The sequence below is a fragment of the Nycticebus coucang genome, chromosome 13 (assembly GCF_027406575.1).
Source record: "Nycticebus coucang isolate mNycCou1 chromosome 13, mNycCou1.pri, whole genome shotgun sequence".
NCBI lineage: Eukaryota > Metazoa > Chordata > Mammalia > Primates > Lorisidae > Nycticebus > Nycticebus coucang.
The window spans coordinates 65376836-65398594 of record NC_069792.1 but is presented as its reverse complement, the minus strand read 5'-3'; the positions used below and the strand labels follow the sequence as shown (position 1 = coordinate 65398594).

Here is a 21759-nt window from a genome sequence, read left to right as displayed (position 1 = left end):
CAGACGCACAAGAGGACTACGCTTGCAATGCAAATCTCTTGGCCTCGGAGCCTTGGCCAGCAGCCACCGCCTCCCCCGCCCGTCCAGCGTCCCGCCCACTCGGTGGCGGGCTGAGCCGAGGCCGGGCGCGGAGGGGAATGGGCGGAGCGGGCATCCCTCCCCACCCCCAACGTGGGGCCGGCCCTCTGCTGTGCCTGGGAGCGCCGCCGCCGCTGCGCCTCCCTGTTGGGCCCCGGCCCTCGGCACCGCCCCCTAGGCCAGAGCTGAGGACTAGCTGCAAAGGGCGGGCGAGGGGCGAGGGGCGTCAGGAATCAGGTGGCTGCGGGAGTTCCCCAGGGCAAGGCCGAGGGAACACGCTGCTGGGGATTGTGTACACGCTCCACTGACACAAGCTTCACGCTGCCGGGCAGCCGCTGATCACGCGTGGCCCCGCGAGCCCATTGGCCGACGCCTCACACACCTTTGCCCCCGATTGGCCATCCACAGGCTCCGCCCCCGCCCCCGCCCGCGGCGCGAGGCTGGCTGAGCGGCTACCTGAATGGGGAGGGGGCAGACAGCGCGGAGTGCGGCGGCGGCGAGAGCGGCGTCGAGTGTCTCTGGGCGCTCGTCTGTGGCCAGGCAGCCAGCAGCCAGCAGCCTAGCAGCCAGTCAGCTTGTCCTCGGCGGCCAAGCAGCCAACCATGCTGAACTTCGGCGCTTCTCTCCAGCAGACTGCGGTAAGTCACTTGGGGATGCCCCTGCCTTTCCTTGCGTCGTCGTGTCTAGGGGGCCATTGGGGACGCGAACCCAAAGTCCCTGACATCAGCCGCGCCTGAGAAGCGGAGCTGCAGCGGAGTCAGGGAGGAAAGGGGCTTCTTGCCTGCAAACTGGGCATTAGGGAGGGCGTGTGTGGCGGGCAGGGGTGTCGTTAGAGGAGGATGGAGATTTGGAGACCGGAGAGGGGTCTTATTCTGGGTGTACTGAGGAGCGCAAGGGGAGCTCCGCAAGGAGACCTCCGGAGGCAGGTGAAGCGGAGGATGACTGTGGAGGGGCGGGAGCACTGGGGAGGGGGTGCTGCCTGGTTACGAGGCTAGGAGAAGGTGTGGAAGGGAAATGGGGGAGGGACACGGGAGTTACCCTGCACCTGGCACTGGGGAGGGATAACCTAGTCTGGATCAAGAATGCGACTCAGGGTGGAGGGGGCTGCTCGCAAGCGAGGTGTCCACAGGAGATAATATCTTGGAGGGGCTGAACGGAATCTTGCAAAACGGGGGCTGAAAGATGAAGACCGCAGGGAGGGGGCTACTCAGCTGATAGCCGGAGACTGAGGAAGGGGGCGCCTGGCGTGGGCGCGGGTGATGACATGCGGGCCTGGCAACCGCCAAGGGGGAATCGAATTGCCCCCGACTCTCCAGGCGTCAGGAGGAGACTCTCGCGGCAGGGGCAGGTGGCCGCCTTCAGACGACCCCTTGGAAGGTGCGAGAGGGTGGGAAGCAGGACCCGGGAGCTAGGGCGGGAAGGTAGGCGGAGGAGTTGGGGCTGCGAGACGCGGGGGAGGTCGTCTAGAACTGGGCCTGTGGGGGCTGCACGTCTGGGAACCAGTGGAGACGCGCGGCGGGAGGGGGCTGAAGCTGCCGGAAGCCGCGGGGAGGGGGCGCGCTTCTGCAGGGAGAGACGGGGTGGTCCGAGGTCCCGAGGGCCGCGTGGGCGGGAAGCGCCGAGGGCTTGGCAGGTCCCGGGGGGTTGCAGGCAGGAGGAGGGCGGTGGCCGGGTTTCCGCGGGGACCCGGCTCCTCCTCTCGCAGCTGAGCAGGAGGCCGGGGGTGGGCTGTGAGCGGGTGCGCCCGGGGAGCTCTCGTCCCCGAGTGACCCAGTCCCGGCCTCCACCAGGGGCGGGAGCGAGGCCCGGCCCCGCTGTCTGTTCCTAAGGGAACGGCGGCTCGCGGCGAGCTGGAAGGGGCGGGCGCCTCCGGGAGCCGGGCCCACGGCCCCGCCTCTCCCCTCTCCTCCCCTCCCCTCTCCACGGGCTGGGCGCGCACTGTCGGGCGGTTGGCGGCGGCTCCCGCGGCCCCTCCCCGGGGCCGGCGCGCGGGCGGGGGCCCGCGGCTCAGGAAGTAGGGGAAAGGTGACGGCGCGGCAATTCCCAGTTCACGTTTCCTGCGCCTCCCAGAGCAGCCGCTGATCACGCTTTGTTCACATGCCTCGCCCTCTCCTCCCCCGCGCCCCCGCCCCGCGCCGCCCAGCCAATCCGGGCCCGGGCCGCTGGGCCGCCTGGCCAATGGCGGGGGCAGGGGATCCGGGACGTGCGAGCGGCGAGGAATGTTCCCGGTGACTCACCCGCGAGCCTCAGTGAGGGCGGCCCCGTCCGTCTGTCCCCGCCAGCGAGGATCTCCCCCGCCATCCGCCCCCGCCCGCGCCTCCGCCCTGGCTTCCCTTTCCTGCCTCGCGCCCCACTCCTTTTCTCTCCTCCTGGTTTCCCTTTCCTGTGCTCTCCGGCTCACGCTCTCCTTCCTGCTGCCTGTCTGCCTGCCTTTTTTCCTTTCCGTGCTTTGGCGTCTTGAGGCTTTTACACGTACACGCATTGTCCATTGCCTTTTACATAAAGAGGGGGGCGCGATTATGCAAATGCATTGTTAGTGATATTTCAAGAGCAATGGCTCGTTTTCTTAGGACTGCAACACGGAGAGGTCATGCATTTTTTAAAACAAGCTTTGTGAATAATACCTTGCAACGTAAAGAAGGCTTTTCAGTATTCTTATACAATCTCTGCTTTGATCAAACCAATCCGGGCAGTTTTTTTTCTCAAATGGAAGATGGACGAGATGGCGGGTAGTATTTTTTGAAGCGTAGTGCAAAGAACTTTTAATATAAAACCTTAGATAGAAGGAGCTGGACAAATGAACAGGGAATATGTGCTTTTTTTTTTTTTTTTTTTTTTTTTTTAGAGAGAGAGTCTCACTTTGTCGCCCTCGGTAGAGTGCTGTGGCGTCACAGTTCACAGCAACCTCCAACTCATGGGCTTAGGTGATTCTCTTAGCGCCAGACAGAACGCCCGGCTATTTGCTATATATATATATTTTTTAACATCAAGCTATTCTTTAAGAGATTAGATTACATTTTTAGTATTGCAGACTATAGTCAGGATTTTTGCAAAATTAGAGAAGAATATTAAGTGTTCTGATCATACAGTTTTTAGTGTTACTAAAACTGTAGTAAATTATCAGTTATAATTCATGCACAGCAAACCCTTGTGTCAAATGGATCCAATAAAAAGGAATAAACAAGAAAAGATTGAAACGACTAAAATAAAGCTTTGGGATTTTTTCCCTACATAGTTCACTTGATATTTATTTACCACAAATAATCAGATAATTTTAGATTTCAAATAACCTGATGCAATTTTAACTTGAAAGAGACCCTGAGGATCCCTTTTCCTTTCATTTTTATCCCAAAGTACAAAGTGACTTTCTAAAAAGGTCCTTACTTATATCAACAGGCCAGAGTTCTGTCTGCTACACTGGCCTTTTTTTCCTCGTTTAGAAATTCATACAGGGAAAGACCTTATACCATACCTATAGTAATGGAGAAAGATAACTTTTTTGGAGAGCCTTCCCTTAGTTATTTTGTCTGACCTAGCTGCAGGTGGCTACTCTGGAAAAACTATAAAATGTATTTTTTTTCTAAGCCTGCTTTTTTCTAAGTGTTGTCTTTTCTGGATCACAAATGCATTAATGATGCTGGTCTTGGGTCCCTTAATGGTAATAAGGTGTTTCTCTCTAGCTCAAAAGGTTATCAGGTGTTCAAGCTAAGTGTGAGCTGAAAAATGAGGAAGATTTTATTACCACTAAGTATGGGTCACCTATCTGACAAGTGTAGCTGAACTAAGTATAAGAGTAGGGAGGAGGAAAAACTTGTTTCAGATTTTAACTTGGAAAGTTGTGCAAGTTGTAGAAAAGATATTTATACATTCCTCTGTGTTATGACAAAAAAATTGCTTATAAGCTTTGATCTTTTGTTTTTATAGGAGGAAAGAATGGAAGTGATTTCTGAAAGGTCCAAAGAGAGTATGTATTCCTGGAACAAAACTGCAGAGAAAAGTGATTTTGAAGCTGTTGAAGCACTTATGTCAATGAGCTGCAGTTGGAAATCCGATTTTAAGAAATACATTGAAAACAGACCTGTTACCCCAGTATCTGATATGTCAGAGGAAGAGAATCTGCTTCCTGGGACACCTGATTTTCATGCAATTCCAGCATTTGTAAGTATTACTGTTTTTTAAGATGATGGGAAATTGCTGAATTTCATTTAACTTATGTAAGGAAGGAACTCTAAATTTCTGATGCTATTGCTTGTGTATTTCCCTTCTCTTTAGTGTTTGACTCCACCTTACAGCCCCTCTGACTTTGAACCCTCTCAAGTATCCAATCTGATGGCACCAGCGCCATCTACTGGACATGTCAAATCACTCTCAGATACCGCCAAGCTGCATATTACTGCACCCTTCAAGGAGGAAGAAAAGAGCCCAGTGTCTGCCCCCAAACTTCCCAAGGCTCAGGCAACAAGTGTTATTCGTCATACAGCGGATGCCCAGCTATGTAACCACCAATCCTGCCCAGTGAAAGCAGCCAGCATCCTCAACTATCAAGACAATTCTTTTCGAAGAAGAACCTACCTAAATGTTGAGGCTGCAAGAAAAAACATACCATGTGCTGCTGTGTCACCAAATAGGTCCAAATGTGAGCGAAACACAGTGGCAGATGTTGATGAGAAAGCAAGTGCTGCACTTTATGACTTTTCTGTGCCTTCCTCAGAGACAGTCATCTGTAGGTCTCAACCACCCCCCTCCTCCCCCCAACAGAAATCAGTGTTGGTCTCTCCACCTGCAGTATCCACAGGGAGTGTGCCACCTATGCCAGTCATCTGCCAGATGGTTCCCCTCCCTGCAAACAACCCTGTTGTGACAACAGTCGTTCCCAGCACTCCACCCAGCCAGCCACCAGTTTGCCCACCTGTGGTGTTCATGGGCACTCAGGTGCCCAAAGGTGCTGTCATGTTTGTGGTGCCCCAGCCCGTTGTACAGACCCCAAAGCCTCCAGCGGTGAGCCCAAATGGCACCAGACTCTCTCCCATTGCCCCTGCTCCTGGGTTTTCCCCTTCAGCAGCAAAAGTCACTCCTCAGATTGACTCATCGAGGATAAGAAGTCACATCTGTAGCCACCCAGGATGTGGCAAGACATACTTTAAAAGTTCCCATCTGAAGGCCCACACAAGAACGCATACAGGTACCAACCATTTTGTGCTTTGTCTAAGACTTACATCAAGGTGCTTTTTGTTTTACTCTCTCATATGATGATTCTGTACATGTTTAAAGCCTTTGAAACACAGTTGAGGTTAGAAAAATCTTTTCATTTGGGGCTTTTTTTTTTAAACAGGGTGTTGCTGTGTTGCTCAGGCTGATATAGAATTCCTCAGTTCAAGCCTCCCTCCCACCTTCACTTCCCAAATAGTTGGGAACTAAAGGCTTGAGCCACCAAACCTATCTGGCTTTTATTCGGGGAGGGAGGCATTTTTTTTTGTTTGTTTTTGTTTTTGGCCGGGCTAGGTTTGAACCCGCCACCTCTGGCATATGGGACCGGTGCCCTACTCCTTGAGCCACAGGCAGCCGCCCAGGGGAGGGAGGCATTTTTATAAATGTGATAGAGTGACAAGTTGAAATTGGAGTAGCACACATAATTAGATAATTAATTGAAGGTGTCATATCCATCGATTTAATAAATGCTGAATGATCTAAATTTCTTCCTTCCAGGGGAAAAGCCTTTCAGCTGTAGCTGGAAAGGTTGTGAAAGGAGGTTTGCCCGTTCTGATGAACTGTCCAGACACAGGCGAACCCACACAGGTGAGAAGAAATTTGCCTGTCCCATGTGTGACCGGCGGTTCATGAGGAGTGACCATTTGACCAAGCATGCCCGACGCCATCTATCAGCCAAGAAGCTACCAAACTGGCAAATGGAAGTGAGCAAGTTAAATGACATTGCTCTACCTCCAACCCCTGCTCCCACACAGTGACAGCTCGGAAAGTGAAGAATCAGAACTAACTTTGGTCACAGCTGGGAGCCAGTGGTGATATAAAAACGTTTCCACTGCAAGTCTGTGGCCCTCCAGTGAGGGCTTAAAGCAGAAGCCCCACAGCCTGGTGTGAAGGCCAGCCTGGGTTAGATGACAAGAAGGGCTTTGGCCACAGGCAGGTCACAGAATGGCAGGTTTCATTTCTTATCACATAAGAGAGATGAGAAAGATTTTATTCCTTTGAATATTTTTTGAAGGTTTCAGATGAGGTCAACACAGGTAGCACAGATTTTGAATTTATGTGCCCATTTGTTACTTTTGCTGTTTATACTTGAGACCAGCTTTTACATGTGATTCTTGTAAAGCACTGGTTTCAAGAATATAGAGACTGGAAAGAAACATTACGGTACAGAGATGGAGATGTAAAATCAGTTTGCATTATTACAAATATTATCATCTTTTTCTAGAGTTATCTTGTTTACTATTCCTGGTCTTTCCAGTCAGCTTTGTGGATGTAGTTATTAAATATATCTAGAACTATCATTTTTACATTATTGTTAATATTTGGAATTGAAAGGCTGTATATTGCTACGAGGGCCCAAAGAATTGGAATCCTCCTTAATTTAATTGCTTTGAAGTATAGCCACAATTTTTTTTTTTTGCAATTTTGTTTTGAAAGTTTAATAAATGACTATATCTAGGCATTTTATTATGCTTTGAACTTTAGTTTGCCTGCAGTTTCTTGTGTAGATTTGAAAATCGTATACAAATGTGTTTTCTGTAGACTCTAAGATACATTGCACTTTGTTTAGGACAAAAATCTGAGGATAAAAATATATATTGTAAAGAAGGGATATCAAGAATTTTAGATAACTCCTTGAAAAAGATGGCTTATGTCATCAGTAAAGTACCCTTATGTTATGAGGATATAATGTGTGCTTTATTGAATTAGAAAGTTAGTGACCATTATTCACAGATGGACAAACGTCTTGTCAATTTATAGGAGTTCTGGGGGATGTGGAGGTAGGTAGGTAGAAAAATTAGAGCATTCACTTTTGTTAACAGTATTTCTCTTATGTTCTGTTATATAGTGGATGATATACACAATGGTAAAACAAAAGTAAATTGTTTAAAATATATAGTGAAAAGTGTCACTATATCTTCCCATTTAACATTTTTCTGTATATTGAGTGTAGATTTCTGACATCAAAACTTGGACCCTTGGAAAACAAAAAAGAGTTCTCTTAATTAAAAAAAGATCCTTGTGACTTAAAATTTGCACAGTATTTCTTTTGTTGTACTTTATATCTTGTTTACAATAAAGAATTTCCTTTGGTATATATAATTGGCTCATTGCGTTTGTTAAAAACCATTATCATTCTCACCTTGACCTTGCTTATAAATACTATCCAAGGACTTAGTGTCTGAATTTTTCTGAAGAGTCTCATTCAACTTTAGAACTACAGGAATTTGTCTTTAACATGAATCAATTCAGAGAGGATACAATGTGAGGCCAGATAATCTATCTATATATTTCGGGAGGTAATGTGTGAGCTAGCCAGTTCTAAGAAACTATTTTAATTTTTATTTATTTATTTATTTATTTATTTTATAGAGACAGAGTCTCACTTTACTGCCCTCAGTAGAGTGCTGTGGCATCACACAGCTCACAGCAACCTCCAGCTCTTGGGCTTACGTGATTCTCCTGCCTCAGCCTCCCGAGTAGCTGGGACTACAGGCGCCCACCACAATGCCCAGCTATTTTTTTGTTGCAGTTTGGCCGGGGCTGGGTTTGAACCCGCCACCCTCGGTATATGGGGCCGGCGCCCTACTCACTGAGCCACAGGCGCCGCCCCGAAACTATATTTTAATTTTGAAGACATTCTTGTATATATTGATGATTTAGTGTTGGGGATAATATAACTTTGGCTCAGCAAAATCTTTTTTTTTTTTTTTTTTTTTTTTATTGTTGGGGATTCATTGTGGGTACAATAAGCCAGGTTACACTGATTGCATTTGTTAGGTAAAGTCCCTCTTGGAATCATGTCTTGCCCCCTAGCTCAGCAAAATCTTAAGTAGCATTGAAGTTAAAGGGAACATCACCGTGAATAATTAGAAGCAGTGAAACTGCTGTGGCAAATGAAATAATGCTGACTTTATTTAAATAAGAGTAATTGCTCACGTCTACAAGTTAAAGTAACTCCCACTATTAAGTGATAAATACAGTAAAGGTATTGGTACTTAAGTTACATGAAAGGCAATCCACCTCTGAAGAGGAATGTAGCAGATGATAACAATGGTAAGACAAAAGTAAATTGTTTATAATCATGAATGCTGTTAGTCACTCTATAGAAAGAATTAGGGGCTGTAGATGCTACCTGATGTATGGAGTATACTCTGTAGATTAGTATTTTAGTTTGCACTGAAATACCCTGTGATCATGAGAACATTTTTCACAATGCCCAATTTACCTTTGGACCTAGAGGTTGGCTCACTGTTGACCATCATGGTAAGGGATGGTATACTGACTTGGCACCAGTTGTAGGACAAGGGTCTCCATCATTTGTGCACCTGTTGCTACTTTTCTTGGCATCTTTTTTTTTGTAGAGACAGTCTCACTTTATTGCCCTTGGTAGACTGCCATGGCATTACAGCTCATAGCAACCTCCGACTCCTGGGCTTAGGTGATTCTCTTGCCTCAGCTTTCCGTAGCTGGGACTACAGGTGCCCGCCACAACGGCCAGCTATTTTTTTGTTGCAATTTGGCCAGGGCCGGGTTTGAACCTGCCACCCTCAGTATATGGGCTGGTGCCCTCCCCAAGGAGCCACAGCTGCCGCCCCCTTTCTTGGAATCTTAATATCGCCTAAGTATGACATAGCTGCTGGAGAGAGGCCTTGTCATTCTGCAGCTTCAGGGTTGCTTTGGTGTTGGGAACCCGGACCATCCTAATTCCCCTGACGTTCCTAAAGTGTGCATGTCTCCAGAAGTGGGAATGGAGGAAGATGGCTGACGTATTCTCTGCTTACCCCAGTGCCCAGTTCTTTGTAATTTCATAGCCAATGGAACCATGCCACCTGTTGCTGTGCTTTTCCTAGTCCTGGTTGGCATCTGAGATTCTTCTTTCAGAAATCTTATAAATAAATTATTTGAAATTTTTGAGTTGAATGTTGATGCAGGCCCTGATCTTGATGAAAAAGTTTCCCAGAAACAAGTATATTTGTAGCAGGTCAGCATAATGTCGTATTAGTGTAGCCTTGGCACGTCAATTCTGATTGTTTCCTGTTTAGCATAGATTAAGAAGTACCATATGAAATTGCTGATGTTCAACTGTCTTAATAGTCAGTTCTTTTTAAAATAATTTTAGACTTTAGAGAAAGGTGCAGAGAGTTCCTGTATGCCCTTCATCCAGCTTCTCCTTGCACCATCTTACATAGCTGTAGAATATTTATCAAAACTAAGAAATTAACTTTGGAATAATACTATTGATTTCACTAGTTTTTCTACTGCCTTTTTTCCCATTTAGAACCTAACTTGGGATCTCAAATTTGGTTTAGTTGTCAAGGCCCTGTAACCTCCTCCAATCTGTAGTAGTTCTTCACTATTGTCTTTTCAACAGTACTTGTTGGTTATTTTATAGAATTCCCCTCAATTTGGGTTCGTCGATGCTTACTCATGATTAGATTGAGGCCATGCTCAACAGGGAAAGACACCCTGGCGTGATAATGCCTTCCTCAGTGCACTGTACCGATGAACACGTGAATCCATCTGGTGAATCCATCTGTATTGAGGGTCAGGCTAACCTCACTTACTTGGCTAAGGTGATGTCTGCTGGAATTTAACCCTGTAAACTTAACTACTTTTCTCATTACAATTATTATACTTATCAAATATTTGGAGGGAGATACTTTAAGACTATGCAAATAACCTTTTTTCTGCTTTAACATTTCTCCGTTCATTTTAGTATTCTTACATCTTGCCTGAGGTGATTATTACTGTGATATGCTAATTCCTCATTATTTACTAATTGGGATTCTTCTGTAAGAAAAGAATTGTTGCTTCTCCATTTGTTATCCAGTTAGTTATGTCAGCATGGATGTGGATATGTAAGTCATTCCTTGAGTTATCACATTTTGTGACTCGACTGTTCCAACTTTGACCCGTGTTAGCTCCTTCTGTGTTTAACCATTTTGATACACAGATGGAAATTCATCCTATCATTACTCATTGGAATGAGAACTGTTTGGTATTAGTGATTCCACTTTTTAAAAGTACCTGCATTGGGAGACCTGAGCTGTCACCGAAGCCACTGAAGCCAGAGATGGCCCTGTAGAGGAGAGATCCCTTGTAAGGGAATTGCAGGATGTGCCCTGGCTTTGGATGCGAAATGTAAGATTTATCCCGTAAACACTAGCAACAGTTTCCTGTGCAGAGGATTCAATGAAAATCCATTTAAGTGAAAACGCTATTCAAGTATAAAAAACTCACTTCGGCCAGAATTCAATCAAAATCTGATTGGGTTACAGAGGAGGGGCAGGGTGTGGACCAGTTGGGTGGAGAGACCCTCTCCTATAAAGCCCCTGGCAGGTAGGTCTCACTCCAGATCTCAGCAGTCCCTGGAAGCAGCTATAAGCCAGAGGAAAACCTACTACAGGAGAGATTTTTTTTTTTTAGAGACAGAGTCTCACTTTGTCGCCCTGGGTAGAGTGCTGTGGTGTCACAGCTCACAGCAACCTCCAGCTCTTGGGCTTAGGCGATTCTCTTGCCTCAGCCTCCAGAGTAGCTGGGACTACAGGTGCCCACTACAACGCCCGGCTATTTTTTTGTTGCAGTTTGGCCAGGGCCGGGTTTGAACCCACCACCCTTGGTATATGGGGCTGGCACCCTACCCAGTGAGCCACAGGCGCTGCCCAGGAGAGATTTTTGTTGTTGTTGTTGTACAAAAGGTTTTTATTGGCAAGGGAGGGATGCTGCAGAGCAGCATCAAGGAGGAAAGAAAAGGAGAGAGGGGAGAAAAGAGAGAAGAGAAAAGGGAGAGAGGGAGAGAGGAGAGACCCAGAGAGACAGGAAGAGAAAGGAGGAGAGAGGAGGGGAGAGAGAGGCCAGGAGAGATATTAATATGTGCCCAGGAAGGTTGTGAACTGTCAATCCGCAGCTCTGCATGCTTATCCCAGTCCCCTCACTACACAGGTAGAAAGTGCACGTTCAGTCAATGCTTCTCATGTCACCTCACTGTGGAATAAGACACATGTGGCTCCTAAATTGTAAGTTTTGGTGGGGTGAGAAAATAACAGTGAAATGTGAAATTCAGGACAGGGATTACTCTCCAGGGTGAGCCTGTTCTGTGGAACATGTCAATGTCTCTGCTTTCATGGAGAAGAATCCCGGGACACTTTTCTGAAATGGGAATGTAACAGTGGTATGGACCTCACTAGCATGGCTGGCTCTGTTGTCCCTACCATGCTTTTTCAGTATAATATCTTAAAAACCGTAGGGGAAGTGGCTGTGAAAACCATCTTTCCTCCCCTGATTGGGGTTGGGACACTGGCCAATGTCCTTCTGTTCTTCCATAATGTCTCTCCAATCCTGACCAGTCTTAGGATGAGGCCCCCACATGATTCTTGCCCACCTGGCCATGGCCAACTTCCCGGTCCTCCTCTCCACTGGGATCCCTCACATAGTGGTGACCTTTGTCCTGAGGAAATCCTTGTCCTTCCCTGAGTGTAAATTAGTCTATTTTGTTTGCCTAGTGGCTCAAAACACCATGCCATGCTCCACCTGTATCCTGAGCACCTATTAGTATCTCCCACTCCTCCCTAGGAGCCCAGGGACAGCAATGCTCAGAGGAAGAGGCCCCAAGGCCAGTGATCCTACCTGTGGCACCTGCTGGGTGTTCAGTGCTTTGTGGAGTATGTATATTCCTGTGATAATGACTAGTCCACAGGACCCAGATATTGACAACAACACACAATACAATAGGTTCTACTCACACTCAACTTCCACTGCAGTTGTGATCTATTAGTGGTCACCCAGTTCCTGCTCTTGAACTGTAGAAAACAATGACTAAGGTGTTAAATTCAGCAGGTAGCACAGCAACAGCCACAGTGACTATTCAGTTACTACTGTCTGAGCACTCCTCTCTTCTGTTAAACCCACAATGACCTTGGAAACTCAATGTGACATTGATGCTGTGTTGGTGGGTTTCACTATTGTAGATCAAATTATAGGTGCAAAAATTTCATAGCACTTTGGGGACAAATTTCCTCTTTAGCCAGTGAAATTGTCTAAAAAAAAATTTCCTCTGGCAGGGGTCCTCAAACTATGGCCCGCGGGCCACATGTGGTGGTGTGATTGTATTTGTTCCCATTTTGTATTTTTTACTTCAAAATAAGATATGTGCAGTGTGCATAGGAATTTGTTCATAGTTGTTTTTTTTTTAAACTATATTCCGGCCCTCCAACAGTCTGAGGGACAGTGAACTGGCCCCCTGTTTAAAAAGTTTGAGGACCCTTGAGTCTCCAAAGTCTATCTGAATTTGGATACTAGATGAATTGTGCTCATAACATTTAATATCCCCTTTGGCCAATGAAATTGTCTAAAAGAAATCTCTTGCATTCAGGATTATGTAAAGAGAGACCACAAAGTTTATCTGAATGTGGATTCTCAGAGGAACTGTGCTAATAATTTAATCAATAAAAAAATAAATAAATAAAAGTACTGGGAGACGCCATCTCCCAGTAATTCACCAAAATGACAAACACAAAGGGAAAGAGGAGAGGCCCCCAGTACGTGTTCTCTAGGCCTTTTAGAAAACATGGAGTTGTTCCTTTGGCCACATATATGCGAATCTACAAGAAAGGTGATATTGTAGACATCAAGGGAAAGGGTACTGTTCAAAAAGGCATGCCACACAAATGTTACCATGGCAAAACTGGAAGAGTCTGCAGTGTTACCTAGCATGCTGTTGGCATTGTTGTAAACAAACAAGTTAAGGGGAAGATCCTCGCGAAGAGGATTAATGTTCGTATTGAGCATATTAAGCACTCTAAGAGCCGAGATAGCTTCCTGAAACGTGTGAAGGAAAATGATCAGAAAAAGAAGGAAGCCAAAGGAAAGGTACCTGGGTTCAACTGAAGCGCCAGCCTGCGCCACCCAGAGAAGCCCACTTTGTGAAAACTAACGGAAAGGAGCCTGAGCTCCTGGAACCTATTCCCTATGAATTCATGGCATAATAAGCATATAACATAGCACACAGGAGTACCATGTTTTTAGGTGCAAGAATCTATTTATTCCCCATGAGCCCATGACATAATAGGTGTACAGCATAGCACACGGGATAACCAATGGCCCCCATGTAACAGTGATACAAGGTGCTGAAACCTATTTCCCATGAATTCAAAAGTCAATCAACACTTTGTCACATTCAATGGCAAGATGCCTCCCTGAGCTACTGGAACCTTTTCCCTATGAATTCATGGCATGGTAGATACAAATAATAGCCTTCTGCTACTGTAAAAATGTTTCTCGTTCATTCACTAAAAGTGTGATATTTTTTCCCCAAAGAAGTATTAAAGCAAATTTTAAAGTGTCCTAAAAAAATGAATAAATAATAAATAAATAAATATATAAATATATAAAAGCACCTGCATTGGCCAGCAGGGTGGCTCACACCTGTAATCCTAGCACTCTGGGAGACTGAGGCAAGTGGATTATCTGAGCTCACAGGTTCAAGACAAGCCTAGGCCAGAGCAAGACCCCCATCTCTAAAAATAGCCAGGCATTGTGGCAGGTGCCTGTAGTCCCAGTTCCTTGGGAGGCTGAAGCAAGAGAAGCACTTAAGCTCAAGATTTGAGGTTGCTGTGAACTGTGATGCCACGGCACTGTACTGAGGGTGACAAGTGAGACTCTGTCTCAAAAAAATAAAATAAAATAAAATAAAATAAAAGTACCTGCATCGCTACCACCTTATCTAATCTACCATCTCTCACCCGAGCTGTGCGGCTGTCCCTAACTGGGCTCCCTGCCTATGGGCTAGTCTTCTAACTATCTGGTCTCCGCATTACAGAGCATATCTGACCATGTCACTTCCTCTGTTTAAAACACTTCAGAAACTTCCCAAAGCTATCAGGATAAAATGTAGATTCCATAACAAGATCCATGGCTGTGGTATCTAGTAGAAAGACAATGTAAACCACATACATAATTTGAACTTTTCTAGTAGCCATGTCAAAAAAAATTTTCTAACATTTTCATATAACCCAAAACATCCAAAATATTATCATTCCAGCATGTCATCAGTATAAAATTGTTAATGAGACAGATTATGCCTTTTTCTGGTACTAGTCTTTGAAGTCCAGTCTGTGTTGTATGCTTACAGTGCATCTCCATGGAACCAGCCTCATTTCAGGTGATCAGCAGCCACAGGTGGCTAATGGCTGCTGCCAGGTGCTGAGCCGGCCCACCTGCACCATCAGGATCCCACCAGCCTCCGGTACCACTTCCATCTTACCCTCTAGGCTGTATCCAAGCTCTGAGCCTTCACGCATGCTCTATCTTCCACTGGGAATGTTTCCCCTGCCCTTTTACCTTGACATTTCCACTGTCATAACAATCATTACCCTTTAATGAAATTGCTTCATGTCTTTTACCCTTGACTGTAAAACTTCTCAAGGACAAAGATGCTGTGGGCCTTGCTCACTGCTCCATCACTGGCATCTAGTGCTGTGCTAGAGCAGGGGCTTTACATACTTTGTCAAACTGCCAATTGAACCAAGAGGAGTCCTGCGCGATTTTGGGAAGGGAGAACAATTAGGAGGTTGTTCCATAACATAGAGGATACAAAGGCGATGAGAAGCTGAAAATTGCCTTTTTCTCATTCCCATAATTCTTGCTAGTGCTGGAAGGACCATTTATTTGTTCCACCTTCCACTCTTACAGGGTCTCATGGCCTTTAGACTCCCTTCATTGCATCTTCAAGAGGGCAGGGAAGAAATCTGATCAAGAAAGACATACATGAGGCTCACCAAGGCCCTTCATGTGAGTCTAATGCTGGAATGGCTGAGAAATGTTTCAGACTTTCAGAATGAGGCAGGGACAGACGTGGAGACTTTCTTCAAGGGCTCTGGGCAGTCAGTGGCACATTGGAGCTAGGAAAGATCTTTTGAGAGATGACATCAAGGGAGACTTTTGTGAAAATCTTTCTTCTGGAGATGTCTCACTGACTTTGATCTGATGCCTTAATTCGGTCCTAGCATTTTCCTGACCAACTTAAGACCAACTTGAGAAATGACTGAGTTGATCTTTTTTTTTTTTTTTTTTTGTAGAGACAGAGTCTCACTTTATGGCCCTGGGTAGAGTGCCGTGGCCTCACACAGCTCACAGCAACCTCCAACTCCTGGGCTTAAGCGATTCTCTTGCCTCAGCCTCCCGAGTAGCTGAGACTACAGGCGCCCGCCACAACGCCCGGTTATTTTTTGGTTGCAGTTCGGCCGGGGCTGGGTTTGAACCCACCACCCTCGGTATATGGGGCTGGCGCCCTACCGACTGAGCCACAGGCGCCGCCCCCTGAGTTGATTTTCTAATTGCACTGTCTCTAATTTTCTACCCTGGTAGCTGTGCCTTGGAGAAAAGTGTCAGTATCAGGGAAAGAACACTGATTGAATTAAAAGACCTGGTGTATTAGGGTTCTCCAGAGAAATAGAACCAATAGAAAAGCCAGAATATATACACCATATGTATATATGGTGTATGAAAATACGTGTGTATATATGTATGTGTGTATGAGAGAGAGAGAGATTTTATTATGAGGAATGGCTCACATGATTATGGGGACTTACAAACTCCAAGATCTGCAGTTAAAAGTTGGAGACCCAGGAGAGCTAAGGGTATAGTTCTAGTCCAAATGCCAGCAGGCTCAAGACTCAGAAAAAGTCAATGTATAAGACAGGAAAGCAATAATATTCCGGCCTGAAGGCAGCCCAGCAGCCTCCCTGGGTGTGGATGAGTCCCACCCACGTTAAGGAGGCAATCTGCAGCATTCAGTCCCCCCACTCAAAAGTTACTCTCATCCAGAAACTCCCTCCCAGACACACCTAGAATGTTTAACCAAGTACATGGGCACCTTGTAGCCCAACTAAATTGACACATAAAATTAACCGTCACTCCTGGGGTCTAGTTCTGGTTACACTGATAACTGGTTTATTTCTTGGGAAAGTTACTTTATCATTCTGGTTTCAGTGTCCACTTTTAAAAATGGGGCTAACCACATCTGCCTTTATTTAGCTCATAAGCCACTGCCAAACTCAAATAAGGCTACATACACAAAAGTCCTTTGAAAGTAAAACACAGTCTATGTTTTTTGTTTGGTTTTTAGAGACAGGGTCTTGCACTGCTAATTAGGCACGATCACAGTGGCATCATCATAGCTCACTGCAGCCTCAAACTCCTGGGCTCAAGTGATCCTTTCACCTCAGCCTCCTAAGAGGCTGGGACTACAGGCAAGCATCATCATCTAGCTAACTTTTTTCATTTTTTGTAGAGATGGGGGTTACACTATGTTGCTCAGGCTGGTCTTGAACTTCTAGCCTCAAGCTATCCTCCTACCTATGCTTCCCAAAGTGCTGAGATTACAGGCATGAATCACCCAGCCACATTCTACGTTTCTTGGCATAGTTACAGGAGTCATGTCTGAGAACACACACATGGCAGTGAATGCTTTAGAAAGCCCACCTGGGGTGGCCACCTATTCTGAAAAAGGGAAGTGACCCAGAATTGCATAACCAGAGAATTTCTAATCCAAGCTCCCAAACTTCTACTTATCTAATTATTTGGGTAACCCATTACAAAAATTTCATTGCAACGAGGCCAGTCTGATGGTCTGATGGGAAGAGAAGCACAAAGCATAAAGCCATGGCCATGGCCATTTGCTGGGCAGAGCTAAAGCATAGGTACTTGACATTTGATCAAAAGCACAGGTTTCAGGAGGCTGAGGCAAGATGAACACTTGAGCCCAGGAGTTCAAGGCTGCACTGAACTAAAATTGCACCACTGCACTCCAGCCTGGGTGACAGAGCAAAACCCAGGCCCGGGTCAGGTTCAAACCCACCACCTCCTAGTGCCAGTGCACTAACCACTAAGCTACAGGCACCCAGCCATAACCCGGTCTCCTAAAAGACAGAGAGAGAAAGCACAAGTGTGAGCAGAGTTACGATAAAGCATCTACTACATGAACTGAGTTGTCAGTTTACTGAGTTCCCTTTGTTCTCCTTGTAATGTCCCCAGTTTGAGTGAATTCTCCAAGCCTAAATTTAGCTAATTCATGAAAAGGTGCCCAATCTCAAATGTTCCGTCAAGCATGGGCTAAAAATGGTATAAAATTATGCCAGAGCTTTAGGGTTTAAAATCCCAGGGGGATGAGGATCAGCATGAGTGACAAAAACACATTTGCCCCCAGGAAATTTTCAGACCACTCCTGTGCCAGCTCTGCCCAAATAGTGTGACCTCACTTTGACAGACACACAATTCCACAGAGCACAGCTCTCTCATCTTTGGCTTGTTCTAATGGAAGGAATAAAACCAAACGGGGTCATGTGCTGTTAGAAGCTTCCTCTGCCAATTGGCATCCTGATCCTGACAGAGGTTAGACGTTTCAGCTCTCTGCTCAGTGGATGCCAACAGTCTCAGTTTGACCTTGATTGACCTGCTTGGCTGAAAGGAGGAAAGTACCCCAAAATATTAAAAAGTGATACCTTATATTTCTTTAATTTTCTTGGAAGAATTTGTGAATTCTAAACTCAATTGCTGATCAGTAAATGCACAGCCTGGGTTTGGAAAAATCTATATGAATTTCTGAGAAGAAAATAAAAAAGTTAAGAAGTAACGAGAAATGAAGAAATGCTGACCCAGTGGTAAGCTTTGATAGAAGCAAGTTCCTATTTCACTGATTAGATTATATCTGCACCTTGACTATCGGTTTCAAAAAGGCACCCTTTTAGTTTGCACAGTCTCATTGAAAAGATAAATATAAGTACTGAGTGTTTATTACCACTAGGCAAAGTAAAACAGTGTGGCCTTGTGAAAGGAACCTTCTCCTGGGGTCATGGCCCTGTGTGCTGGTTGTTTTTGAGACAGAGCCTTAAGCTGTCGCCCTGGGTAGAGTGCTGTGGCATCACAGCTCACAGCAACCTCCAACTCCTGGTTCTAAGTGAGTCTCCTGCCTCTGCCTCCCAAGTAGCTGGGACTACAGGTGCCTGCCACAATGCCCGGGTATTTTTTGGTTGCAGCTGTCATTGTTTGGCGGTCCAGGCTGGATTTCAACCCGCCAGCTCAGGTGTATGTGACTGGTGCCTTAGCCGCTTGAGCCACAGGCGCCTAGCCCAGTCTGACTATTTCATGGCTCTTTTTCATTATCTGTAAGATGGGGATTATAATGCTCATCTAATCTGGTTTCCAGGATAGAATTAAGTTTGAAAGTGGTGGCTTAGCACCTGTAACTCAAGCAGCTAGGGTGCCAGCCACATACATCAGAGCTGGCGGGTTCGAATCCAGCTCAGGCCCGCCAAACAACAATGACAACTACGACCAAAAAATTGCCAGGTGTTGGGGTGGGCACCTGTAGTCTCAGCTACTTGGGAGGCTGAGGCAAGAGAATTTCTTTCTTTCTTTTTTTTTTTTTTTTAATTGTTGGAGATTCATTGAGGATTCAAGAAACCAGGTTACACTGATTGCATTTGTTAGGTAAAGTCCCTCTGGCAAGAGAATTTCTTAAGCCCAAGAGTTTGAGGTTGCTGTGAGCTGTGATGCCACCACACTCTACTCAGGGCGACAGCTTGAGACTCTGTTTCAAAACAAAACATTGAAAGTGGTAGTGGTGGGGAGGGAACACCGAGAAGGCTACCCAAATATACCAGTACTGGGGATTGCATTGTCATAACTCAGATGAAATATTAAGACATGGGTGGCACCTGTGGCTCAAGGAATGGGGCACCAGCCCCATATACCAGAGGTGACGGGTTCAAACCCAGCCCTGGCCAAAAACTCCAACAAAAAAAAAAAAAAAAAAAAAAAGAAAGAAATATTAAGACAGAAAAGGCCCCTATGGGTAGGCAAGCAATATAATGGCCTTATGGAAATTGTGATGGCATGGTCCCTGTTAGGAAGAAAGGTCAAATTTCAAATGTTCATAAAATTGGGATGGAGAAATATAGCAGCCACTTCTAAGATGAATTTTGCTGTCCAGTATTCATGCCCTTGTATAGTCTCCACCTATGTTGACTAGGGCTGATCTATGTAACCAATATGATGCTGCAGAAATGGTGGTGTATAATTTCCTAGAGTCTTCATAGAAGACAGTGTCGTCTCTGGTATGTCCCTCTTGTATTGCTCACTCTGGGAGAAGCCAGCTGCCATGCTGTGAGGACACTCAAGCAGCACTATGGAGAGGTCTACATGCCACATGCCAACCATGTGAGAAAGCCACCTTGGAAGCAGATGCCTCAGCATTTGTCAAGCCTTCAGATGACTACAACTCGAGCTGATATCTTGACTGCAACCTCTGACAACTTTACTCAAACCATCCAGCTAAGCCACCTCCAGATTTTCTTTTTTTTTGAGACAGAGTCTCATTATGTCACCCACCAAACAACGGTAGAATGCTGTGGTGTCACAGCTCACGGCAACCTTAAACTTTTGGGCTTAAGCGATTTTCTTGCCTCAGCCTCCCAAGTAGCTGGGACTATAGGCACCTGCCACAACGCCTGGCTATTTTTTGGTTGCAGCCGTCATTGTTGTTTGGTGGGCCTGGGCTGGATTCGAACCCACCAGCTCAGGTATATGTGGCTGACACCTTAGCTGCTTGAGCCACAGGCACCAAGCCCTGGCTATTTTTTTTGTTGCAATTGTCATTGTTGTTTAGCTGGCCCTGGCCAGGTTCGAACCTGCTGGCCCCTGTATGTGGCCGGCGCCCTACCCATTGAGCTACCAGAGCTGCCCCAGATTTTCAACCTACAGAAACTGAGAGGTATTAAGTGTATATAATTATTTTAAGCTATTACATTTCAGAATAATTTGCTAATACAAATTTAATGATAGGTAATACAAATAGTGAAGTATCCCTATAGTGTAGGCAGTAAGGCCCCAAGTACTGAAATAAAGGCCATGTTCAATTTTGTTCAGTTTCCATGCTGACTTTAGCTCTCTGTTTGGACAATATATTTTGGGGAGAGGCCAAAAAATAGCCGGGCGTTGTGGCAGGCGCCTGTAGTCCCAGCTACTCGGGAGGCTGAGGCAAGATAGAGAAATGGTGAGCATATAAGTTTTAGGAATTTCTACTAATTGAGATAATAGTATCAACACTTCTAAGATTTGATTACTTTTTTAAAAATAGAGGAGTGTCTGATAGACAGTTTATATTAGTTTGCTAATGCTGCCATAACAACCACAAGTCAATCAACAGAAAGATATTTGATCAAAGTACTGGAGGCTACAAGTCCAAGATGAAGGTGTTGGTAGGGTGGATGTTGCCTGAGACCTCTCCCTTTGGCTAGTATATGGCCATCTTCTCCCTATATCTTCATGTGGTCTTCCTCTGTGTCTGAATGTGACCTAATCTGTTCCTTAACAATGCCAGTCATGCTGAATTAGGGCCTGTCTCAATGACTTCATTTAACCTTAATGAATTCCTTAAAGACCCTGTTTCCAAATACAGTCACATTCTAAGGCACTGGAGGTTGGGACTTTAGCATACCTATGATTTGGGGGGTGGAGGGAAGTTCAGTCTGTAACATTAGTCAACATATGTCAGTCTATATTGCTCCTTCTTTAGACTATTGTCTAAACTGGTCTGAAGTACCCATTTCTAGCATCTGGTAACCTCCCTGTGAGAGCTAAGTGCCCCCACTTCTTTATCCCATGTCATGAAGTGACATTTATACCCAGCACAATGTGTGATTCTTAGCCAATAGGGAGACATACTTTTTAATTATGCGCTCAGGTATTTCTTAAGGAATAGAGGAATATTCTTAATCCTCAACAAAGTTTTCCTTCATTACACACTTACAAGTCTTATTTGTGACAATCCCCCCCCCTTTTTCTCTAATTATCCCACAAAATAAGGTTGTCCTGACTTGGATGTAAATCAGATCCAGAATCTTCTCTCTGATCACAACAATATTATTAGTGGGATAGCCATCACAACAGCCTTTTGTTGGTTGTCCATATTTAGATTTGCTCAGTTTGCTTTTCCAAGAGATTATATATTGTCTTTCCATTTTTTTTTTTTGTAGAGACAGAGTCTCACTTTATGGCCCTCGGTAGAGTGCCATGGCATCACACAGCTCACAGCAACCTCCAACTCCTGGGCTTAAGCGATTCTCTTGCCTCAGCCTCCCGAGTAGCTGGGACTACAGGCGCCCGCCACAACGCCCAGCTATTTTTTGGTTGCAGTTTGGCCGGGGCCAGGTTTGAACCCGCCGCCCTCGGTATATGGGGCCAGCGCCTTACCGACTGAGCCATAGGCGCCGCCCGTCTTTCCAATTTTTAATGTAGTTCAACCAGGACAATTCAATCAAGGCTCTCGTCAGCCTTGCTGGTTAGAGTTGCACCTGGCCATGATGACTTTTGGTACCATTCATCACATCCATTCTGTTCTTAGTGTGGTTGTAATAATTTTCAAGTGGAAAGGAGACCTGGATCCCCACCCTTATAAAGATCGTAAAGGTG

General features: G+C 45.6%; 1 protein-coding gene across 1 annotated transcript; it reads left to right on the top strand.

Annotated features, from left to right (window-relative positions):
• The first annotated feature begins 377 nt into the window (after positions 1-377).
• Positions 378-7382, top strand: KLF10 (KLF transcription factor 10). The gene is made up of 4 exons (XM_053559150.1): positions 378-716; positions 4003-4236; positions 4351-5260; positions 5785-7382. Exons 1-4 carry the CDS (start codon positions 681-683, stop codon positions 6042-6044), a joined length of 1440 nt encoding a protein of 479 aa, XP_053415125.1. The 5' UTR covers positions 378-680; the 3' UTR covers positions 6045-7382.
• The last annotated feature ends 14377 nt before the right edge of the window (positions 7383-21759 follow it).